Source organism: Miniopterus schreibersii (assembly GCF_964146895.1).
Source record: "Miniopterus schreibersii genome assembly, chromosome: 2".
Classification (NCBI taxonomy): domain Eukaryota; kingdom Metazoa; phylum Chordata; class Mammalia; order Chiroptera; family Miniopteridae; genus Miniopterus; species Miniopterus schreibersii.
In genome coordinates, this window is record NC_138102.1 from 83416911 (window position 1) to 83433997 (window position 17087).

The following is a 17087-nucleotide window of genomic DNA, read 5'->3' on the forward strand; positions in this document are numbered from 1 at the left end:
TATTACTTTGAGAAATTTCTAAATTCTATTTTAATTGAATTTAAGGAAATTTGCCAGATCCTGGTAAGGCTCAGGATTTCATGAAGAAATTCACACAGGTGTTGGAAGATGATGAGAAAATAAGAAAACAGTTAGAAGTACTTGTTAGTCCAACATGCTCCTGCAAACAGGCTGAAGGTTGTGTGGTAAGGAGAAAAATTTAAAAGAGCTAATGTTTGAAGAAAACCTCAAACCTTTTTTTGGTCCCCATTTATAAAATAATTTATATTCTTCATGTAAAATTCAGAAAAAGTCACAAAATAACAGTACAAATAAACTATAATTTCCCTGTAGACATTTGCTGTTTATATTATGATGTATATTCTTCTGAAATAACATATATATATATAAATGCTTTGTGCATTTTACTTATTTTCATTAATTAGTCTTTTACAGTATTATATTTAATAGCAATATAGCATACCATTGAATCTATTTACTATAATTTATTGAACAGTCCACTGTATTATACATGTAAACTTTTTTCCCAGTTTCTGATTAAAGAACAATTTAATTCATATCTTTATGGCTAAATAATTTTTCACAGTCTTATTTCTTTAGGATAAATTCAGTATTGGCCAGTTTTGTTGTTGGAAACAAGCAAAACTTAAACAAAAACATAATTATTTTTATATGATTTACATTTCTTGGCTGCTGATCAGCTGGACATTTTTCTCTCTGGTGTATTTAGTCATTCATAATTCTTTTGTACATATTTCTTTTGTGTTTTTAATCTTTACCTATTTATCTAGAATATTTGCCTTTATCTTACTGATTCGTTAGTTTGTCATGGCATTGTATGTCAGTTGAGCCACAAATAATTTTCTGTCAGTTGTAGTTTGCCCTTTCATTTTATGATTTCCCTTACATATTTTAGTTTTATTTTTTTAATTTAAATTTTATTTTTCAATTATAGTTTACATTCAATGTTATTTTGTATTAGTTTAATGTGTATAACATAGCCATAATTTTATTTTTATCTAGCTTAGTCTGTCAGCAGTCTCCTCAAGGATTTTGCCTTTTGAGTCCTTGTGAAGTACCATTCTGTTATAAGTCAATGAAAATATTTACTTTTGTCAGTTTTTCTTAATCTGTTGCCCATTTTCTTCCAAGAGGCTCTTTAAAAGAAAAATAATTCTTGGCTACATCCCAGATTGACTAAATGGGAATCTCCACAGTGAGGCTTATGAATCTGTAGCTCAACAAGCTCCCTTGATAATTGTGTTTGCTAAAGTTTGTATGTCTACTGACACTTGATTTTATTTTATTTTTTATTTGTTTTCATCCTTTTAGAATGTTTTTGCTGTAAGGTATGAAATAAGGGTCTAACTTTTTATTCTAAATGTCTGTTTAGTTATTTCAGTATAATATACTGAATAATCTATCTTTTTCCTACTTGAAATGCTACCTTTCTCATATGCTAAATTCTTAATTTAGTTTGTTTACTGGACTTGTTCAGTTTCTGTTGATTCAATTATTCTAGTGCCAGTACTACATTGTTTTGATCATGGTAGGTTCTTAACATTTTAATGTAATTAAACATACCTTTGTAATATTTTTAACAAATCTGCATTACAGCGTGAAATAACTAAGAAGTTGGGCAACCCCAAACAGCCTACAAATCCTTTTCTGGAAATGATCAAGTTTCTTTTGGAGAGGATAGCACCTGTGCACATAGATACTGAATCTATCAGGTATTTGTATATAAAAATATTAAATTTTTATATCTCTACATTCATTCATGCTTTAGTTACTGCTGAGTACCTTCCATACCAAGGCACTCTTCTGTATAGATTTATGTATATACATAATGGCTTTATCATCATCTGTATATACCTGTATATGTGTATCTAGTCATATATGTGTGTATACATGCTTATCTGTGTATATTTAGTTTTTATTTATTTTAATTTTGATTATTGCTTTAATTTGTGTGAGAAATTATCAATCCAAGCCTAGTTTTTATCTGTTACCAGTATACCAGGGATTCCTAATTGTAAAGTTTCAGCTTTGATATCACTATGGGAAATACTTTTATTTTTATGTCTTTAACTTGCTTTTGTAAAATTTGAGAAGAGCCTTTTTATTTTTACCTTCTTCCTGAAATGTTTCATCTGGTTAAAAATAAGCTAATTATAGTATATATATAGCATTCTGATATATTAGTCATAAGTAATATCTTTCAGAACTATATTAGAATCTAAAATAAATAATACTAGTGGCAGATCCTATACCCAGTGAAGCCCCTTTGGGGACTTTTTGTTGGGGATGGAAGGGACAGGGTGTTTTTGACCCAGGCCGCCCCCTGCCCCCCACAAAGTAGGGAGGTCTTACTTTGTATATGCATTAGTTAGTTTGCATTCCTCTTGTATCAGTTTTCATTTGAAGAAGTTTTCATTTTCATTTCTGTCCTTTGAAAAAGAAAACAAAACACTAGACCCCTCTTCATTAGCATAAGGAACAATCTGAATCAGACTGAATTTCATTAGTTAAATAATTTTGTGCCTTCTCTATTCAAAGCAATGCCAGTTAGGTATTGGCAAAACATACTATCTGCTTTTCATCAGCCTTCTGTCTAGTAATCTGATAGTTTTAATCACGAGATTATATTGTAGTTCCATAAAATTAGTGCAAATAGTGTTATATGACTAAAAGAGGATTTCTCTAAAGGGGTATTATTTGACCAAAGAGGAAGATTGGTTAAGATTTTTTTCCTACAGAGATGGGAAATGGAGTATCCTAGGCATGGAGATTAATATAAGCCAAACTAACTAGATTGGAAAAAACAAGGCTATTTAGAAAATGATTGCCATCTATGTAAACTACAGTTTAAAGAGGTATTAAAGTGCTATGAGGTGATCCTAAAAATTACTGTGATCAGATTGTGGAAAGCACTTAGAATCTACCTTTGGAGCTCTTATTTTATTCTTTGTTCTGTTGAGAACCATGGATTGTTGATGGATCGGAGGACTGGAGGTGAAGAGATAGACTGCTAAGGCATTGTTATACTTGTCTGTGGGTGGTGGTAGTGGGATGGAAAGGAAAGATCATATTTGAGAAAGATTTGAAAAGAACAACTTGAAAAATGGGTCATCTTATTGAAAATGGGGACTAAAGATGAAGAGTCAGAGGTATAGGAATTTAGGTCCAAATGAAGAAGGTAATAATAATACCTTTTAAAAAATGAAAAGGAGCTGGTTTTTAAGGAGATGAGGAAGGTTGTGCTTCTTATTTGGACTTGGCAAACAATTTTGTAAAAAGTCAAGACAAATTGAATTTAATGTGAAACTGACTGGATTACTTCTCCGAGCAAGAGATTGTATAGAAAGAAGTAAGAAGATCCAAAGATCATGGACTGAACCTTGTAATTTTTTAACAGTAGAAAAATTAGAGAAATGTAAGAAAATCAGATTATTGCAACGATTTGCGACCTTCTTCATCCCATGGCACACATAAACTAATTACTAAAATTCTATGGCATACCAAAAATTAGGCTGTTGTGTTGGCTGTTGTCATTTTTACTTGACAATCTAAGAGAAAAGAGGTCAGTGTTCCTGACTTAATATTAAGTCAGGTATTGCATGTTCTAAAAATCCTTGTGGCACACCAGTTGAAAAGCGCTGGGTCATTGCAATGTTTTGAAAATTAAGATGGAGAAAGTTCTCAGAAATAATGCATACCACAAACATTGAAAGAGACTGAGGACAAATATAGGTCTTTGACTTTAGCAATCAGGAGGTCATAGTGATATAGAAGGTATGTTAAAACATAAATAACAGTCACAAGTATTAGTAGGAATGAGTGCTTGGATTGTGCCTGGAATCATTCTAAGTGTTTTACATGTTTTAACTCATTTACTTAACTTTATAAGACAAGAAATATTATTCTCATTTTACAGATAAGGAACAGTGAGTTAAACAGATGTTGAATAACTTTCCCACTGCTGAGAAGTGGTGAATGGCATTTAAACCCAGGAAGTCTGGTTCCAGAACTGTTCTGGTTAACCACTCCATTATAAATAGGCTTCCAGAAAGCTTCCACTCTTAGTCCCCACCAATACTCAATGAGTGTCCAGTTCACCTAAGTCTTCCAAATAGTGGCTATTAACCTTTTCAGTCTTTGCATTTTATAGGTAAATAGGTACTCTTAAAGTAAAGTGTATTACTAATAAAGTTGAACATTTCTCCCCCATGGATTTGTTGGCCAATTGCATTTCTTTTTATTTTTCTATGAGGGGCTTGGAAGAATTGTCTTTTTTCTTATTAATTATAAGAATGCTTTATAAAGTAAGGCTATTAACCCATTTTGATTTTAAAATTTATGTTTAACATTAATAAATACTAAATTATATAATTAAATCTATCAGTTGTCTTTTTCTTTCTTTCTGCCTTTGATATTATATTAAGTGGTTATGTTTTTGACAATAAACCTTTAATTGTTTTAGAATTTATTTTAGTATAGGGTGGAGGTAGAGATTCATCCTTTTAAGCACATGGTAACTACTTGTATTAACTCCATTTATTAAAAAAACTATATTCCTTCCCATTTGATTTGAAGTATTCCCTTATGATAGCATAAATTCTTATATGATTTGGACCCTTACTACATTTCACTTTGGTGTCTTTGTGTTTTGAGATTTTTATGATGCATTTTTATCTCATTAACAAAGTTCTTTCATCCCCTCCCCTTAAAATTTATTGGCTATTCACAAATGTTAATTTATTTTTTTCAGATGAGCCATAAAATAGGTTTGTTTAATCTTATCCTATACCAGGTTGTGTTCCCCTAAGATATTTATGGATTTAGTGAAAAATGTCACTTACATAAAATTGTGTTTCCATCTTAGGAAAATACTTGCTTTCATTTACAATATTTGAAGCTGTATGCTAACTTCATATAGTTTTAGAATTTATAAACAGATTCTGTGCATTTAAAACTCTTTATTCCTACTTATTTTCTATATTTGACTTGTCATTTATGAATAAATTTTTTTCTCTATATATTTTTAGGTGACTTTGGCTGATATAGAAAACACTATTGATTAGTTAATGTTTTGTTGGTGTCATCTTACTGACCTCTTAGTGTTTGTTTGTTTTTTCATTTTAGTTTTTTAGTTGATTTCTCTTGTTTTCCAGGTCCATGGCTTTACCCACAGATTTTTTATATGTCTGGCTCTTGTTCTTAGTAAAAACCTAAATTGTACCTCTTCAGAAATGCCTTTTTTAATTACCCTGGTGAAACAACTTCATTTCTGGTCTTGGCGTTTTTTTCTAGCCCTTATTGTTCCTTGATTATCATTTTATGTATTTATTTTTGGCCTTCTCTCACTTCACCCAGAGCTTTATGCCCTTAGTCATGGAAGAAAGTAATTAATTTAATTTTAGATGTTATATTTTTTATTCCAGTGGTACATCTAGGTAAAAAACCATGGGGCTGCTGAAAATATGGGAAGAGAATTCAGGCTGAGGATTTTTATTTGGGATAGTTGGAGATATGAGAATTGATTAATCAGGGAAAATGGTCAGAAAATGAGAGGAAACATCCTCAAAATACCAACTATTAAGGAATGGTAAATTGGAAGGATCCTGAAAGAGAGACAAATACATTTCCCTCCCAGCTTGACCTTAAAATTTTAGTACCTAGTATTTTTGCAGAAGCAAAGGTCTACAAACATATTAGAGAACATTGAATAATTGAATTTTCTTGTATTTTGATACATATTATGTCTCTAACCTGGTGTTTATTTGTGTTAATACCTATCAGTGTGAATAATTATTTTAAATATTTGATAATGCATTTACAAATGCTTATTTTAAAATAAGATAAGCTTGTTTTTAGATGAAAATTTTTGTGTTTACCTTTTGATCTAATGTTCAAGCGAGGCTTTATTGTATATCTGTTATCTAGGTATTTTTTTGTATATCTGTTATCTAGGTATTTTTATACCTTTGAATAGCAGGCCTGTGTATGCCTGTCCCTTACAGCAGTGTCTGACACACAGTAATATTTGGTAAATGGTTTGAAAGTGCTTAATGTTGTCATTTATCCTTTGTTGCAGAATATATTATTTTATTTACTGGAGCAATAGTGAATTTTAGATAATTAGAAAACAGCTATCATTTGTATGTTTGAGTATATCCTTCCATGGAAAATACAAGAATAAAAATATAGATAGCCTTAATAAACAGCATATCAAGTAATATTTTGACCTCATTTGAATGGATAGAAGAAAATACTGTTTTTGAAAAGAAGCATCTCAAAATTATAGTTTTTGTTTTGCAATAATGTTTGGAAAATCAAATTTGTATTTGGTTTGGGTGTAGGCTATGTAGAAAATATTTAGCATTACTTTTCTTAGATATTGCTAATAAAGTACAGTTAATAATGACTTTATTTATTTATTTTGGTCATACTTTAGTGCTCTTATTAAGCAAGTGAACAAATCAATAGATGGGACAGCAGACGACGAAGATGAGGGTGTTCCAACTGATCAAGCCATCAGGGCAGGTCTTGAACTGCTTAAGGTAAATATGCTTAAGTGTCTAATTAGATAACTGTTAAATGTACATAGTTTATATTTTTTACCCTTGAGATTTGCTTCTTAAGTTTATAGAGCCTAAAGTAAAATTTTCTCAATCATTTTAGGTAATTTAGAAATTGCATATTCTAATACATAAGCTAAATATTCTCAGTTTTAAATTGTATATTATAGCCTAGTATTAATTGTATTAAAATGGTGGATTATAACTTGAAGATTTCATTAGTGAGCACAGAAGGTGCTAGCTCTATCCCAGAAGGAGACAAATGCTTCCTAAAACTCCATTTTATCTTTCATTTTGTTAGCTAATGTACTACTGCCTTATACTCATTACAAAAGTATTGGTTAATTGTTGACAACTTAGAAAACATAAAGTTATAAACAAAAAACATTTTTAAAAAATTTCCTAATCTGATTGGCAAAAATAATCTTTTAATTTGCATAATTATTACTAGTGAGGTACACCTTTCATATGTTAATCAATAGTGTTTTTCCCTATGGTGCATTCATTATTTTTATCCTCTGTTCATTTTCTACTGATACTCAATCTTTTGTTTTCAGGGTATGTTTTTAGCTGATTTAAATGAGCTTTTTTATTTCCTTTGCTGTTTTATAGGACATGTTACATATGTGTGTGTGTATATATATAAATATTCTATTTAAGTATACAGTAAGATGTAAAGTATGTTAATAAAATGAATGCCAGTTAAAAGTAAATAGAATGTTAACTTCAACAGAGTATCAATAATACTAATGGAGTTCCATGAGTGTTTTTTCTCCCTCACATTCTGCAGGCATAATTGTCCTGAATTTTGGGTTTATTATTCTTTTTTATGTAGTTTTATTATCCGTGTCTATGTCTATATCTCCAAAAAACATTGTTTATTTTGCTTGTTTCTAAATCTTATAAATATGGCATTATGCATAATATATTTTTCTACTACTTGCTTGATTTTACATTCTACATTTGATTCCAGTTAAGCTTAGAAAAGTCCCATTATTTTCAGAGAGTTTTATTTGTTTTTGTTTTTTAAATCTGAATCATAACCTATCTGAAATTTATTTTGACACTGTATATATTTTGGAGGATGGCCTAATTTGATTTTCTCCAAATAATTATCCATTATTAACAGGGCTATTTATTAAAAATTCCTTCCTTATTTATCTTTTGTTGTCTTTTCTTTAATGTATTACATTCAATATAATCCAAATTCTTATATATGCTAGAGTCTATTTATTGCTTTCCTTTTTCTGTTTTCTGTTTCTTCTGATGTTAATACCATGTTGACTTGATTATTGTAAACTTATAGTATCTTTTTTTAGCTGGTGTTTTACTTTCGTCGATTACTTTTTCCCCCCAAAATGTTACTAGCTAGTCTCTTTTAATGACCTTTATTTAGAGGAATTCAGATATTTTGTTAAATTTTTTTTGTCCTCTTCTACCCTTATTCCTCTTAAAAAATAAAATAAGATAAAACAAACAGTAACTGAAATTCAAGTTATTTTAAGTAGAATTATATTAACATGTAATTTAATTTTGAAAGAAATGAGTTCTTTAGATTATACAATTTCTTACACACGAACATTTCTGTTATATATCTGAGCTTGTTTTAAATGTTGTTTTTAGTTTTCTCATTTACTTGGTAGTGGAATTATTCTTGTATTTGATTTGTATTTTTAACGTAATATTTTTTATTTATATTGTAGAGATGAAAAGCGTTTACAGATCATTTTTATGATTCATTGTTTAGGTACTCTCTTTTACACATCCCATCTCGTTTCATTCTGCTGAAACATTTGAATCTCTCCTGGCTTGTCTGAAAATGGATGATGAAAAAGTAGCAGAAGCTGCACTCCAAATTTTCAAAAACACAGGAAGCAAAATTGAAGAGGATTTCCCACACATCAGATCGTGAGTCAAGTTTGTTCTGATAATTATTCTGGAAAATAGAAAAATAATTTACTGTCCCTTGAATTATGTAATAATTGGAATTTTTTATACGTTGAAGAAATAATGTCTAGGTTATTTTAAGTCCATACTCTTTGGTTTAGATTCTTCTTTTCTGGGAGAACACATTGGTATTTTAGAAGATTCATGAAAATGTGAGGTGAACATGTCATTTCTTTCCAAAGCATTAATTTTGCTTTAAGATTTTAATGAAAATAATTCTATAGTAAAGCAGTACCTTGTTATATTGTAGCATAGAATAAACATTTTATGTGAATTTAAGGTCCAGTGGGAAATTCCAAAGGAATTTCAGTAGGGCTTTCCATTGCACTCTCTACTTTCCTTTGTGTAAAGAGTATTGGAGCCCTGGCCAGTTTGGCTAAGTGGTTACAGCGTCAGCCCGGGATTCGATTCCTGGTCAAGGGCACAATCCTTGGCCCCTGTCTGGCTCGTGCAGGAGGCAATAATAGATGTGTCTCTCTTATATTGATGTTTCTCTCTCCCTCTCTCTCTCTCTCTCTCCCCCTCCCTCCCTCCCTCCCTCCCTCCCTGCTTCCCTCCCTCTCTCCCTCCTTTCCTCCCTCCCCCCCCTTCTCTTCACCTTTCCCCCCATCCCCCCATCCCTTTCTCTCAAAAAAAAAGGAAAAAAGTATCCTCAGGTGAGGATTACAAAAAAATATATATATATTGGATCAAAAGTTTTCAGAAGTAGTGCTTTATTTGACATAGCATAGCAGGGAAGCAGGGAATAATCATCTTAACAGCAGTATGTTTTGTGTGTGTGTATGTGTTTGCGTGCTTGCACGTGCACCAGTATTTCTAAGAATTGGAAATTGCACTGTTATTGTAGGGATCTCTAATAGTGCTTGATTATTGGTCAAGGTTCTATAATAGCTCAAAAGAATAAGTCTGTATTCTTTATGGATCCCTGCTTGCTTTATATATATATATATCTCCTCCCTGTTCCTGGAGAGCATATTATATCTGATAGTTGGTCCTGGTATTGCCACAGTCATTGTTGGTTGGTTTTGCCTTTACGTCATTACTTCTGGCTTAGTCACTGTCTAATTAGTTATGGTTGGGGTAGCGTGCTTCTTCATGTTGAATAATTGCATATGGCCCTTTTCTTCAGAAAGAGACTGTGGACAGTCTCAGGTACATTTTTTATTATTCCTTTATGTTCATGTGAACTTAATTTTAGACACTATTGATAAATAAGACAAAGGCATTAATTAAATGATAATTGAAATGTACCAGAATTTTGTAACAGTATTCTCCTTGGCAAGAGTAAGAAACTTGATGGTTAGGATTAACTTAATTTTTAAGGGATCTCGGAACATGAACTTCCACTTGAAATGATGCTGTCACTTTTCTACCCACATTAGAGATTAGAATGATGAGACAGACAGACACGCGCACATGTGTATACACACATACACACCCTATAAACTATGTATTACTCTATACCATTTATGGAATGCCCGCTTATTGTATTATCTCATTTAGACCTTGTAACACTTCATTAAAATATAGGAATTAGCTTCTTAATCTTCCAAATGAGGAGTGTAGTGGTTCTAGGTCATTTAGCTAGCAAGTAGCAGAGTGAAGATTTGAATTCAGGCCTGTTTATCTGTAATGCCTGTGTAATGCCTATGGTACCATGTCTAGTATGGCACATTTCTTTTCTTAATTAGAGCTTTGAACAAATTTTAGTTTGATTTATTGGTGGTTTTTATTTTCAGTCTAGATTGTTTTTCCTAGTACCTTTTATATTAAAGTATTGTAGGAGAACTACAGGATCAAGCTCGAAAGGTGGACATTTTAGAACATGCAAGGTTATTTTAAAACATATGCTGCTGTAATAGGGAACTGATATACCTAAAGTTATTTTGCTTATTTGTGGAGTATATTTCAGATGTCTCTTATGAGGAAAATTCACTCATACTGAATACCTGTTTGCATACTTTGTTCTCAGTGAAGTAACGCATAGTATACATCTTCCAGGAGATAAAATATGTATGCGTATTTGTTTTAAATTATTAAATTGGGTGGGTTGATTTTGAGGAAAAATGACAGAGTTAAGTGAATGTTTATTAAATTATTTTCCCTTGAATTTATCAAAATAATTTAGAAGAACCAACTGAAAAATATATCTAAGTAGAAGTTACAACAAAGACAGATTGGTGCTAAATAAGCCTAGAATTAGGTGTATAAAGGAATGTATTATAAGTGTTCTGTCCTTTGCTAATTTAGAGGGAGGAGACTGAAGTGTGGGCAGTTTGAGAGAAGTAAGTAAAGCCTAGCTTCAACTGTACTAGAGCTAAAGGAGAACCTTTGTGGTCATACTATTTTTCTTTGGGCTGACCTATTTTCTTTCCTTAAAAGGAGGAGCAAAGCTTAGAGTAGAATCATGAAGTAGATGTATTACCAACTTTGCAGGAACAGAAAAAAGTATGTGCTGACCCACTAAACAAAAATGAGGTGAGTTATGGGTTTCATTCTGACTCAGCCTATCTTGGAGTCTGACTAACCCCAAGGTAGGCGTATTTACCAAAATAAGAGTTCCCTGATAGCATAGGACATAGCCGTAGTCCAAATGGAGCTGGTTCTCCTTCATGCTACATAACCACAGTGGGAACTTTGATGTTAATTTTTTAAATGTCTAATGTTCAGTCGTCAGGGAGACACTATCTGCATTTTTGTTTAAATGGCAGAGCCAGAGAGAATTTCTGTTATTTAAGGATGAATTAACAGAATACAAATAAATTAACAACATGAAACTTATATAAATAGTTTAGCATTCAAAAGTAGCTGATAAGCACTGTTTGGAAGAATTTAATTTTTCTAGGAAAAAAGAAAATTTTAGGTAGTTCTAAACTGCCAAGAAAGTTGAACTGCAAATGACATCTTGGAGGGGGAAACAGAACAAAAATGATTAAAAAGGGAGGTGGCAGAACTAAGGATAAAGAAGAGCAGAAACATTTTCCTTATAGAATATAATTTATTATAAGCAGCAGGGAGTAAACAATATAGAAAATGTAGCCAGGAAACTAGGGATTGAGCTTCAGGAAATTGCATAGAATGTGGAGATAGTGGGCAGTTAGAAAATGAATAGCAGATAGTGAAAAGCTATAATTGATTTCTGTGGAGAAGAAAGCAGAATAATGGGAGGTGCAAAATATTCACACACAAAAAGTAAACTTGTTTAGAATGAATGAAAAAACCCGAAGATGAAGAAAAGCTTGTGTTCTAGGAAAATATCTTGATAGAATTGACTAAATTTTTAGAGATTACAGAGGTGATTTCATAAACATCAAGGGAAGGGGGGAAAAAGTAGGTCATGCATAACAGAAAATTAATGAGGCTGACATTTCTTTACAACCACATAAGATTTCCAAAGTTTATGATTCAACAGCTAGGGACTGTAACTAAAGAATTTCCTAACTAGCTGAGTTGTGTTGAAGAGCAAATGAAGGATATTCTTTAGGATACAAGGACTCAGAAAATGTTTTACCTTTTTCTTTTTATTGTGAGGTTTACCAAGTTGTATTCTTTTTCCCTTTAAAAAAAAATTTTTTTTATTCCTTACCCGAGGATATTTTTCCATTGCTTTTCAGAGAGAGAGAGAGAGAGAGAGAGAAATACCAATGTTAGAGAGACACATCCATAGGTTGCCTTCCAACTAGCCCTGACTGGGGCAGGGATCAAGCCTGCAACTTAGGTACATCTCTTAGCTAGAATCGAACCCAGGACCCTTTAGTTCGAGGGCTGATGCTCTAACCACTGAACCAAACCAGCTAGGGCATATTCTTTTTCCTTTTGCATTCAATTTTGCTTATGCCCCTAAATCCAACTTTTGTTTTCTTCTTGTTTGCATATCTCTGATAGGTTCTTCTCGTCATTTTTCTCTCAGTATTTAAGTTTTAAATGTGGCTATATCTATGTTTCAGATATTTCAAAACTTGAATTTTTTAAAAGCATGATGTAAATTAAAATTGGCTCAAGAGGGAAGAAAAACATACTAGGATATCATTATAAAAAGAAATCAGTAAAATTACTTTCTAATAAAAGCACAGTAAAAGTTGTGTTAAAGAGGGTTTTTTTCAGATTTACAGGCAACCAGGAATTCTAATTCTCTTTTAATTATTCAGAGCATAGGGGAAAAGAAGGAAAGCGTTCATATTACTTCTTTTAGAGCTAAAGTAACTAGCAGGAATGCAAAATTCCCCCAAGAGAAAACTAAGACAAATCTTACAAATATTGATGCTAAAAATACTAGCAAAAAGAGTTTACTGCAGTAAAACAATATAATATGGCCAGATGTTGTTCATTTCAGGAATACAAGAGTGTTGATATTAGTAAGCCTAATTAATATTCATGTTACAATTCATTATATAAGTGAGTAAAAAGGAAAAGGCACATAATAGATCATTTTGATAGATGATGAAAAGTTTCAGATTTTAAAAAAATCAGTCTATTTAAAATTGAACCCAATAAAATGGGATTAAATGCCTTCAGAACAAAATTAGCAGTAGGTACCATCATACAGTAAAACACTAGAAGCATTCCAGGTAAAGTCAGGAACCAGATGAGAAAATACACTATCATTGCAATGATTTAACATTGTTTTGGATACACTAGACAATATGTGATTAAGTAAGAAAAGAAAATAAGAGGTTAAAGTGTTGGAAAGGAGAAAGCAAAGTAATAGTTTTTCAAAAATCCAAGAGAATCAACTGAAAAACTACTAAAAACCAAGATAGCCAAAATAAGTATGTAAAAATCTAAGCTTTCCTTATATACCACTAACAGTCATTTAGAAAATATTGTAGGAGTAAAAATGAGAAGTATATAAGAAAATTGCAGTCCTATTATCATGGGTGGAACAATATAATATATATATATTATTATACCTTATATTATATTATATATTATTATATTATATTATACAATATAATATATATATATTTAATATACCTTTATTGATTTCAGAGAGAGGAACGGGGGAGAGAGAGAAATATCAATGATGAGAGAGTCCTCATTGATCGCTGCCTCTTGCATGCCCCCGACTGGGGATTGAACCTGCAACCCTACATGGGCCTTGACCAGGAATCTAACTGGGATCTCCTGGATCCTAGGTCGGTGCTCAACTGCTGAGCCATGTCCGGCTGGGTGGAACAATATAGTATTTTAACAAAGAAATTCATCAGGAAAAGTTAGGTCACCCAATAAGTAACTGGCAGGCTGTTTTGAAAAGAAAAATTAATGTACACTGCTTGTCTTGATTTTACATACATTCCAGATGAGTCAAAGATAAATTCTTTATCTAATATTTAAATATATAAAATGGATTAATAAAAGTATTAGCAACCGGTACATTTCTGTAACTGCCCCTTTTTGTGGGGGCAGGGACGTTAATACTTAATCATAAAGGAAATATTGATTGATTGGATTCCCAAAAATCAGCTTATTGAAAAAAATATAGAGCCTTCAATGTATAAGCCACTGAGGATGTTGAAGTGAACAGGACATGTTAAGTCTCTGCCCTCATATTTTAGTGAGGAGGAATACTATTTAGACAAAAGCAAAAACTCATGAAATAAGTTAGAAACACACGTGTTATGCTGGAAAATTATTGTTGAGATATATGTGTGTGTGTCTGTGTGTGTGTGTGTGTGTATGACATAGAAAAGGTTATCTGTACTGTATAAAGACTCTTAAAGGAATAACAAGTCTTACAGTAGAATACTAGCAAAGGGCATGAACAGGAAATTCACAAACAGGAAATCCAGCCCCCCAAATCAAGAAAAGATATTGCCCGGCCGGGCGTGGCTCAGCAGTTGAGCATCGACCTAGGATCCAGGCGATCGGGGTTCGATTCCCGGTCAGGGCACATGCCCGGGTTGTGGGCCCAATCAATGACTCTCTCATCATTGATGTTTCCATCTCTCTCTCTCCCTCTCCTTTCCTCTCTCTGAAATCAATAAAGATATATTTTAAGGAAAAAAAAAAAAAGATATTTAAGCCTGCTAATAGGAATGAAGGAAAATGCAGACACTCATGTGCCATATCCAGTATTAGCTAGCATTCCAGTGATGCTTTCTTGGTTGGAGGAGCTTTTCTGGTTTGTTAAAGCATTCCAACTTAAAATGTATGTTGTCTTTAACATGGCTGGTTCACTTCTAGTAGCTCATCCCAGAGATAATTAGAAAAGATGTCTAGCCCTAGCTGGTTTGGCTCAGTGGCTAGAATGTCAGCCTGTGGACCGAACGGTCTCGGGTTCAATTCCAGTCAAGGGTACATACCTCGGTTTCAGGCTCCATCTCCAGCCCCAGTTGAGCTGTGTGCGTGAGGCAACCAATTGATGCGTCTCTCTCCCATTGATGTTTCTCTCTCTTTCCCTTCCACTCTCTTCGAAAAGCAATGGAAAAAATATCCTCGGTTGAAGATTAAAAAAGGGAAGGGAAGGGAAAGGAAGGGAAAGGGAAAGGAAAGATGTCTATATAATGATTATATGGTTCAGGGTCCAGTTAGAGAAATAGAAGCCATACTAGATATTTTAAACATAAATAAATTAATTAATACAGATATTTTAAGAAACAACAAGGAAGATGTGGTGTTAAGGACTGCCCAGTGGGTAGAAGAGCCCTGTCAACATCAACTTTCAGTTAGGGGTGGCCTGGCAGTTGCAGGGCAAGAAGTCGGGGGTGGGGGTAGCAGTAATGCTACTGCACACAATGCCTGAAGCTCTCCTGTCCTTAATTAGAACCTAACAGGAGTCCAGCTCTTGAGGGAGTCTGGGAAATATAATTTGGAGGTTTACAGCTCCAGGTCTCAGAGCAGATTATAGGATAGGCTTAAAGATCAGATAGTAGGTAAGTAGCTAGCATAGGGATGTTCATGGTTTTATTGTTAAGGTTTAAATAAAAAAATGAAAAGACCTTGCCTGGCCGGGCGTGGCTCAACGGTTGACCATCGACCTAGGATTCAGGCGATCGGGGTTCGATTCCCAGTCAGGGCACATCCGGGTTGTGGGCTCGATCAATGACTCTCTCATCATTGATATTTCTATCTTTCTCTCTCCCTCTCCTTTCCTCTCTCTGAAATCAATAAAAATATATTTAAAAAAAAAAAAAAAAATGAAAAGACCATCTAAATGCTCATCAGTAGGAGATTGGTTAGATCAGTTGTGGTATAGCCATCCACTAAAGAATAGCGTTTAGCAATACGTGATAATAGGAGTTCCCTACAACATTTTTGGGTGGAAAAGTTTCCAAATAGTATTTTTATCCTCATTTATTTAATATATGTATGTATGCATGTATGTATAGAGAAATTTTAGAAGTATGTTCATCAAAATATTAAAAGTAAATTCAGGGTAGTAGAATTCTGAGTTTTTTCTTTACTGTTTTTAATGTATTTTTTCAGTTTTGTTTGCATTTGTCTGCATGTATATGATCATCACCAAGGAGGAAAAACTTGAATTTGAAAGACTGAAATGAATTTAATGAGGGAATAAAGGATTCCTTTTCATAGAAACTTATAGAGAAAGTAGTTGCTTCATTTACATTTCACTAACTTTTAAGACTGCCTAGTACTTCCGAATTCTTGAAATTGTTTTTCTTTTTCTTTGTTTATTGTTTTGGTTTATTTCTGTTTTCTGTTTAATTGAGTAAAGAAAACATTGGATGAGCTTACCACTTCTCATGCTATCTTTTTTTTTAAGTATAGTTGGCGTACAGTATTGTATTAGTTTCAGGTGTACAATATAGTGATTAGACATTTATATACTTAATAATGTGCTCACCACACTAAGTCTAGTAATTGTGCATCACTGTGAAGTTATCACACTATTATTGATTATATTCCCATTCACCTTTTCACCCATTCCTCCACTGCCCCCCCACAACCATCAGTGTGTTCTTTGTTTCTGTGAGTCTGTTTTTGTTTTGTTTATTCATTTGTTTTGATTTTTTTAAAATTCCAAATATAAGTGAATTCATATGTTATTTGTCTTTCTCTGTCTTATTTTCCTTAGCATAGTACCCTCTAGGTCTATCTATGTTGCTGCAAATGGCAGGATTTTGTTTCTTTTTATTGTCGAGTACTGTTCTTGTGTGTGCATGCGCTTGCGCACACCATTTCACCTTTATCTATTGTGGACACCTAGGTTGCTTCAGCATTTTGGCTATTATAAATAATGCTGCAGTGAACATAGAGGTGCATATATTTATTTGAAATTTGTGTTTTTGTTTTCTTTAGATTAGTACCCATAATAGAATTGCTGAGTCATATGGTAGATCTGTTTTTAGTTTCTTTGTGGAAACTCCATACATACTGTTTTCCATAGCAGCTGCACCAATTTTTGCAGTTCTACCAACAGTGCCTAAGGCTTCCCTTTTCTCCCACATCCTTACCAACACTTATTTGTCTACTTTTCTGCTAGTAGCCATTCTCACTGGTATGAGGTGGTATCTCATCGTGGTTTTAATTTGCATTTCCCTGCTGATTAGTGAAGTTGAGCATCTTTTCATATGTCTGATGGCCATCTGTATGTCCTCT

At 32.8% G+C, this 17087-nt stretch overlaps 1 protein-coding gene across 6 annotated transcripts in view; it reads left to right on the forward strand.

Moving 5' to 3' along the window:
- The window catches only part of PDS5B (PDS5 cohesin associated factor B), a 169630-nt gene that overhangs the window by 95154 nt on the left and 57389 nt on the right, over positions 1-17087 (forward strand). For all 6 annotated transcript variants that reach the window (XM_081127300.1, XM_081127299.1, XM_081127295.1 and 3 more), the window contains exons 16-19: positions 46-185; positions 1618-1733; positions 6458-6563; positions 8329-8489. In XM_081127300.1, coding sequence (XP_080983426.1) covers positions 46-185; positions 1618-1733; positions 6458-6563; positions 8329-8489 — 523 coding nt within the window. The remainder of the gene's footprint in view (positions 1-45; positions 186-1617; positions 1734-6457; positions 6564-8328; positions 8490-17087) is intronic.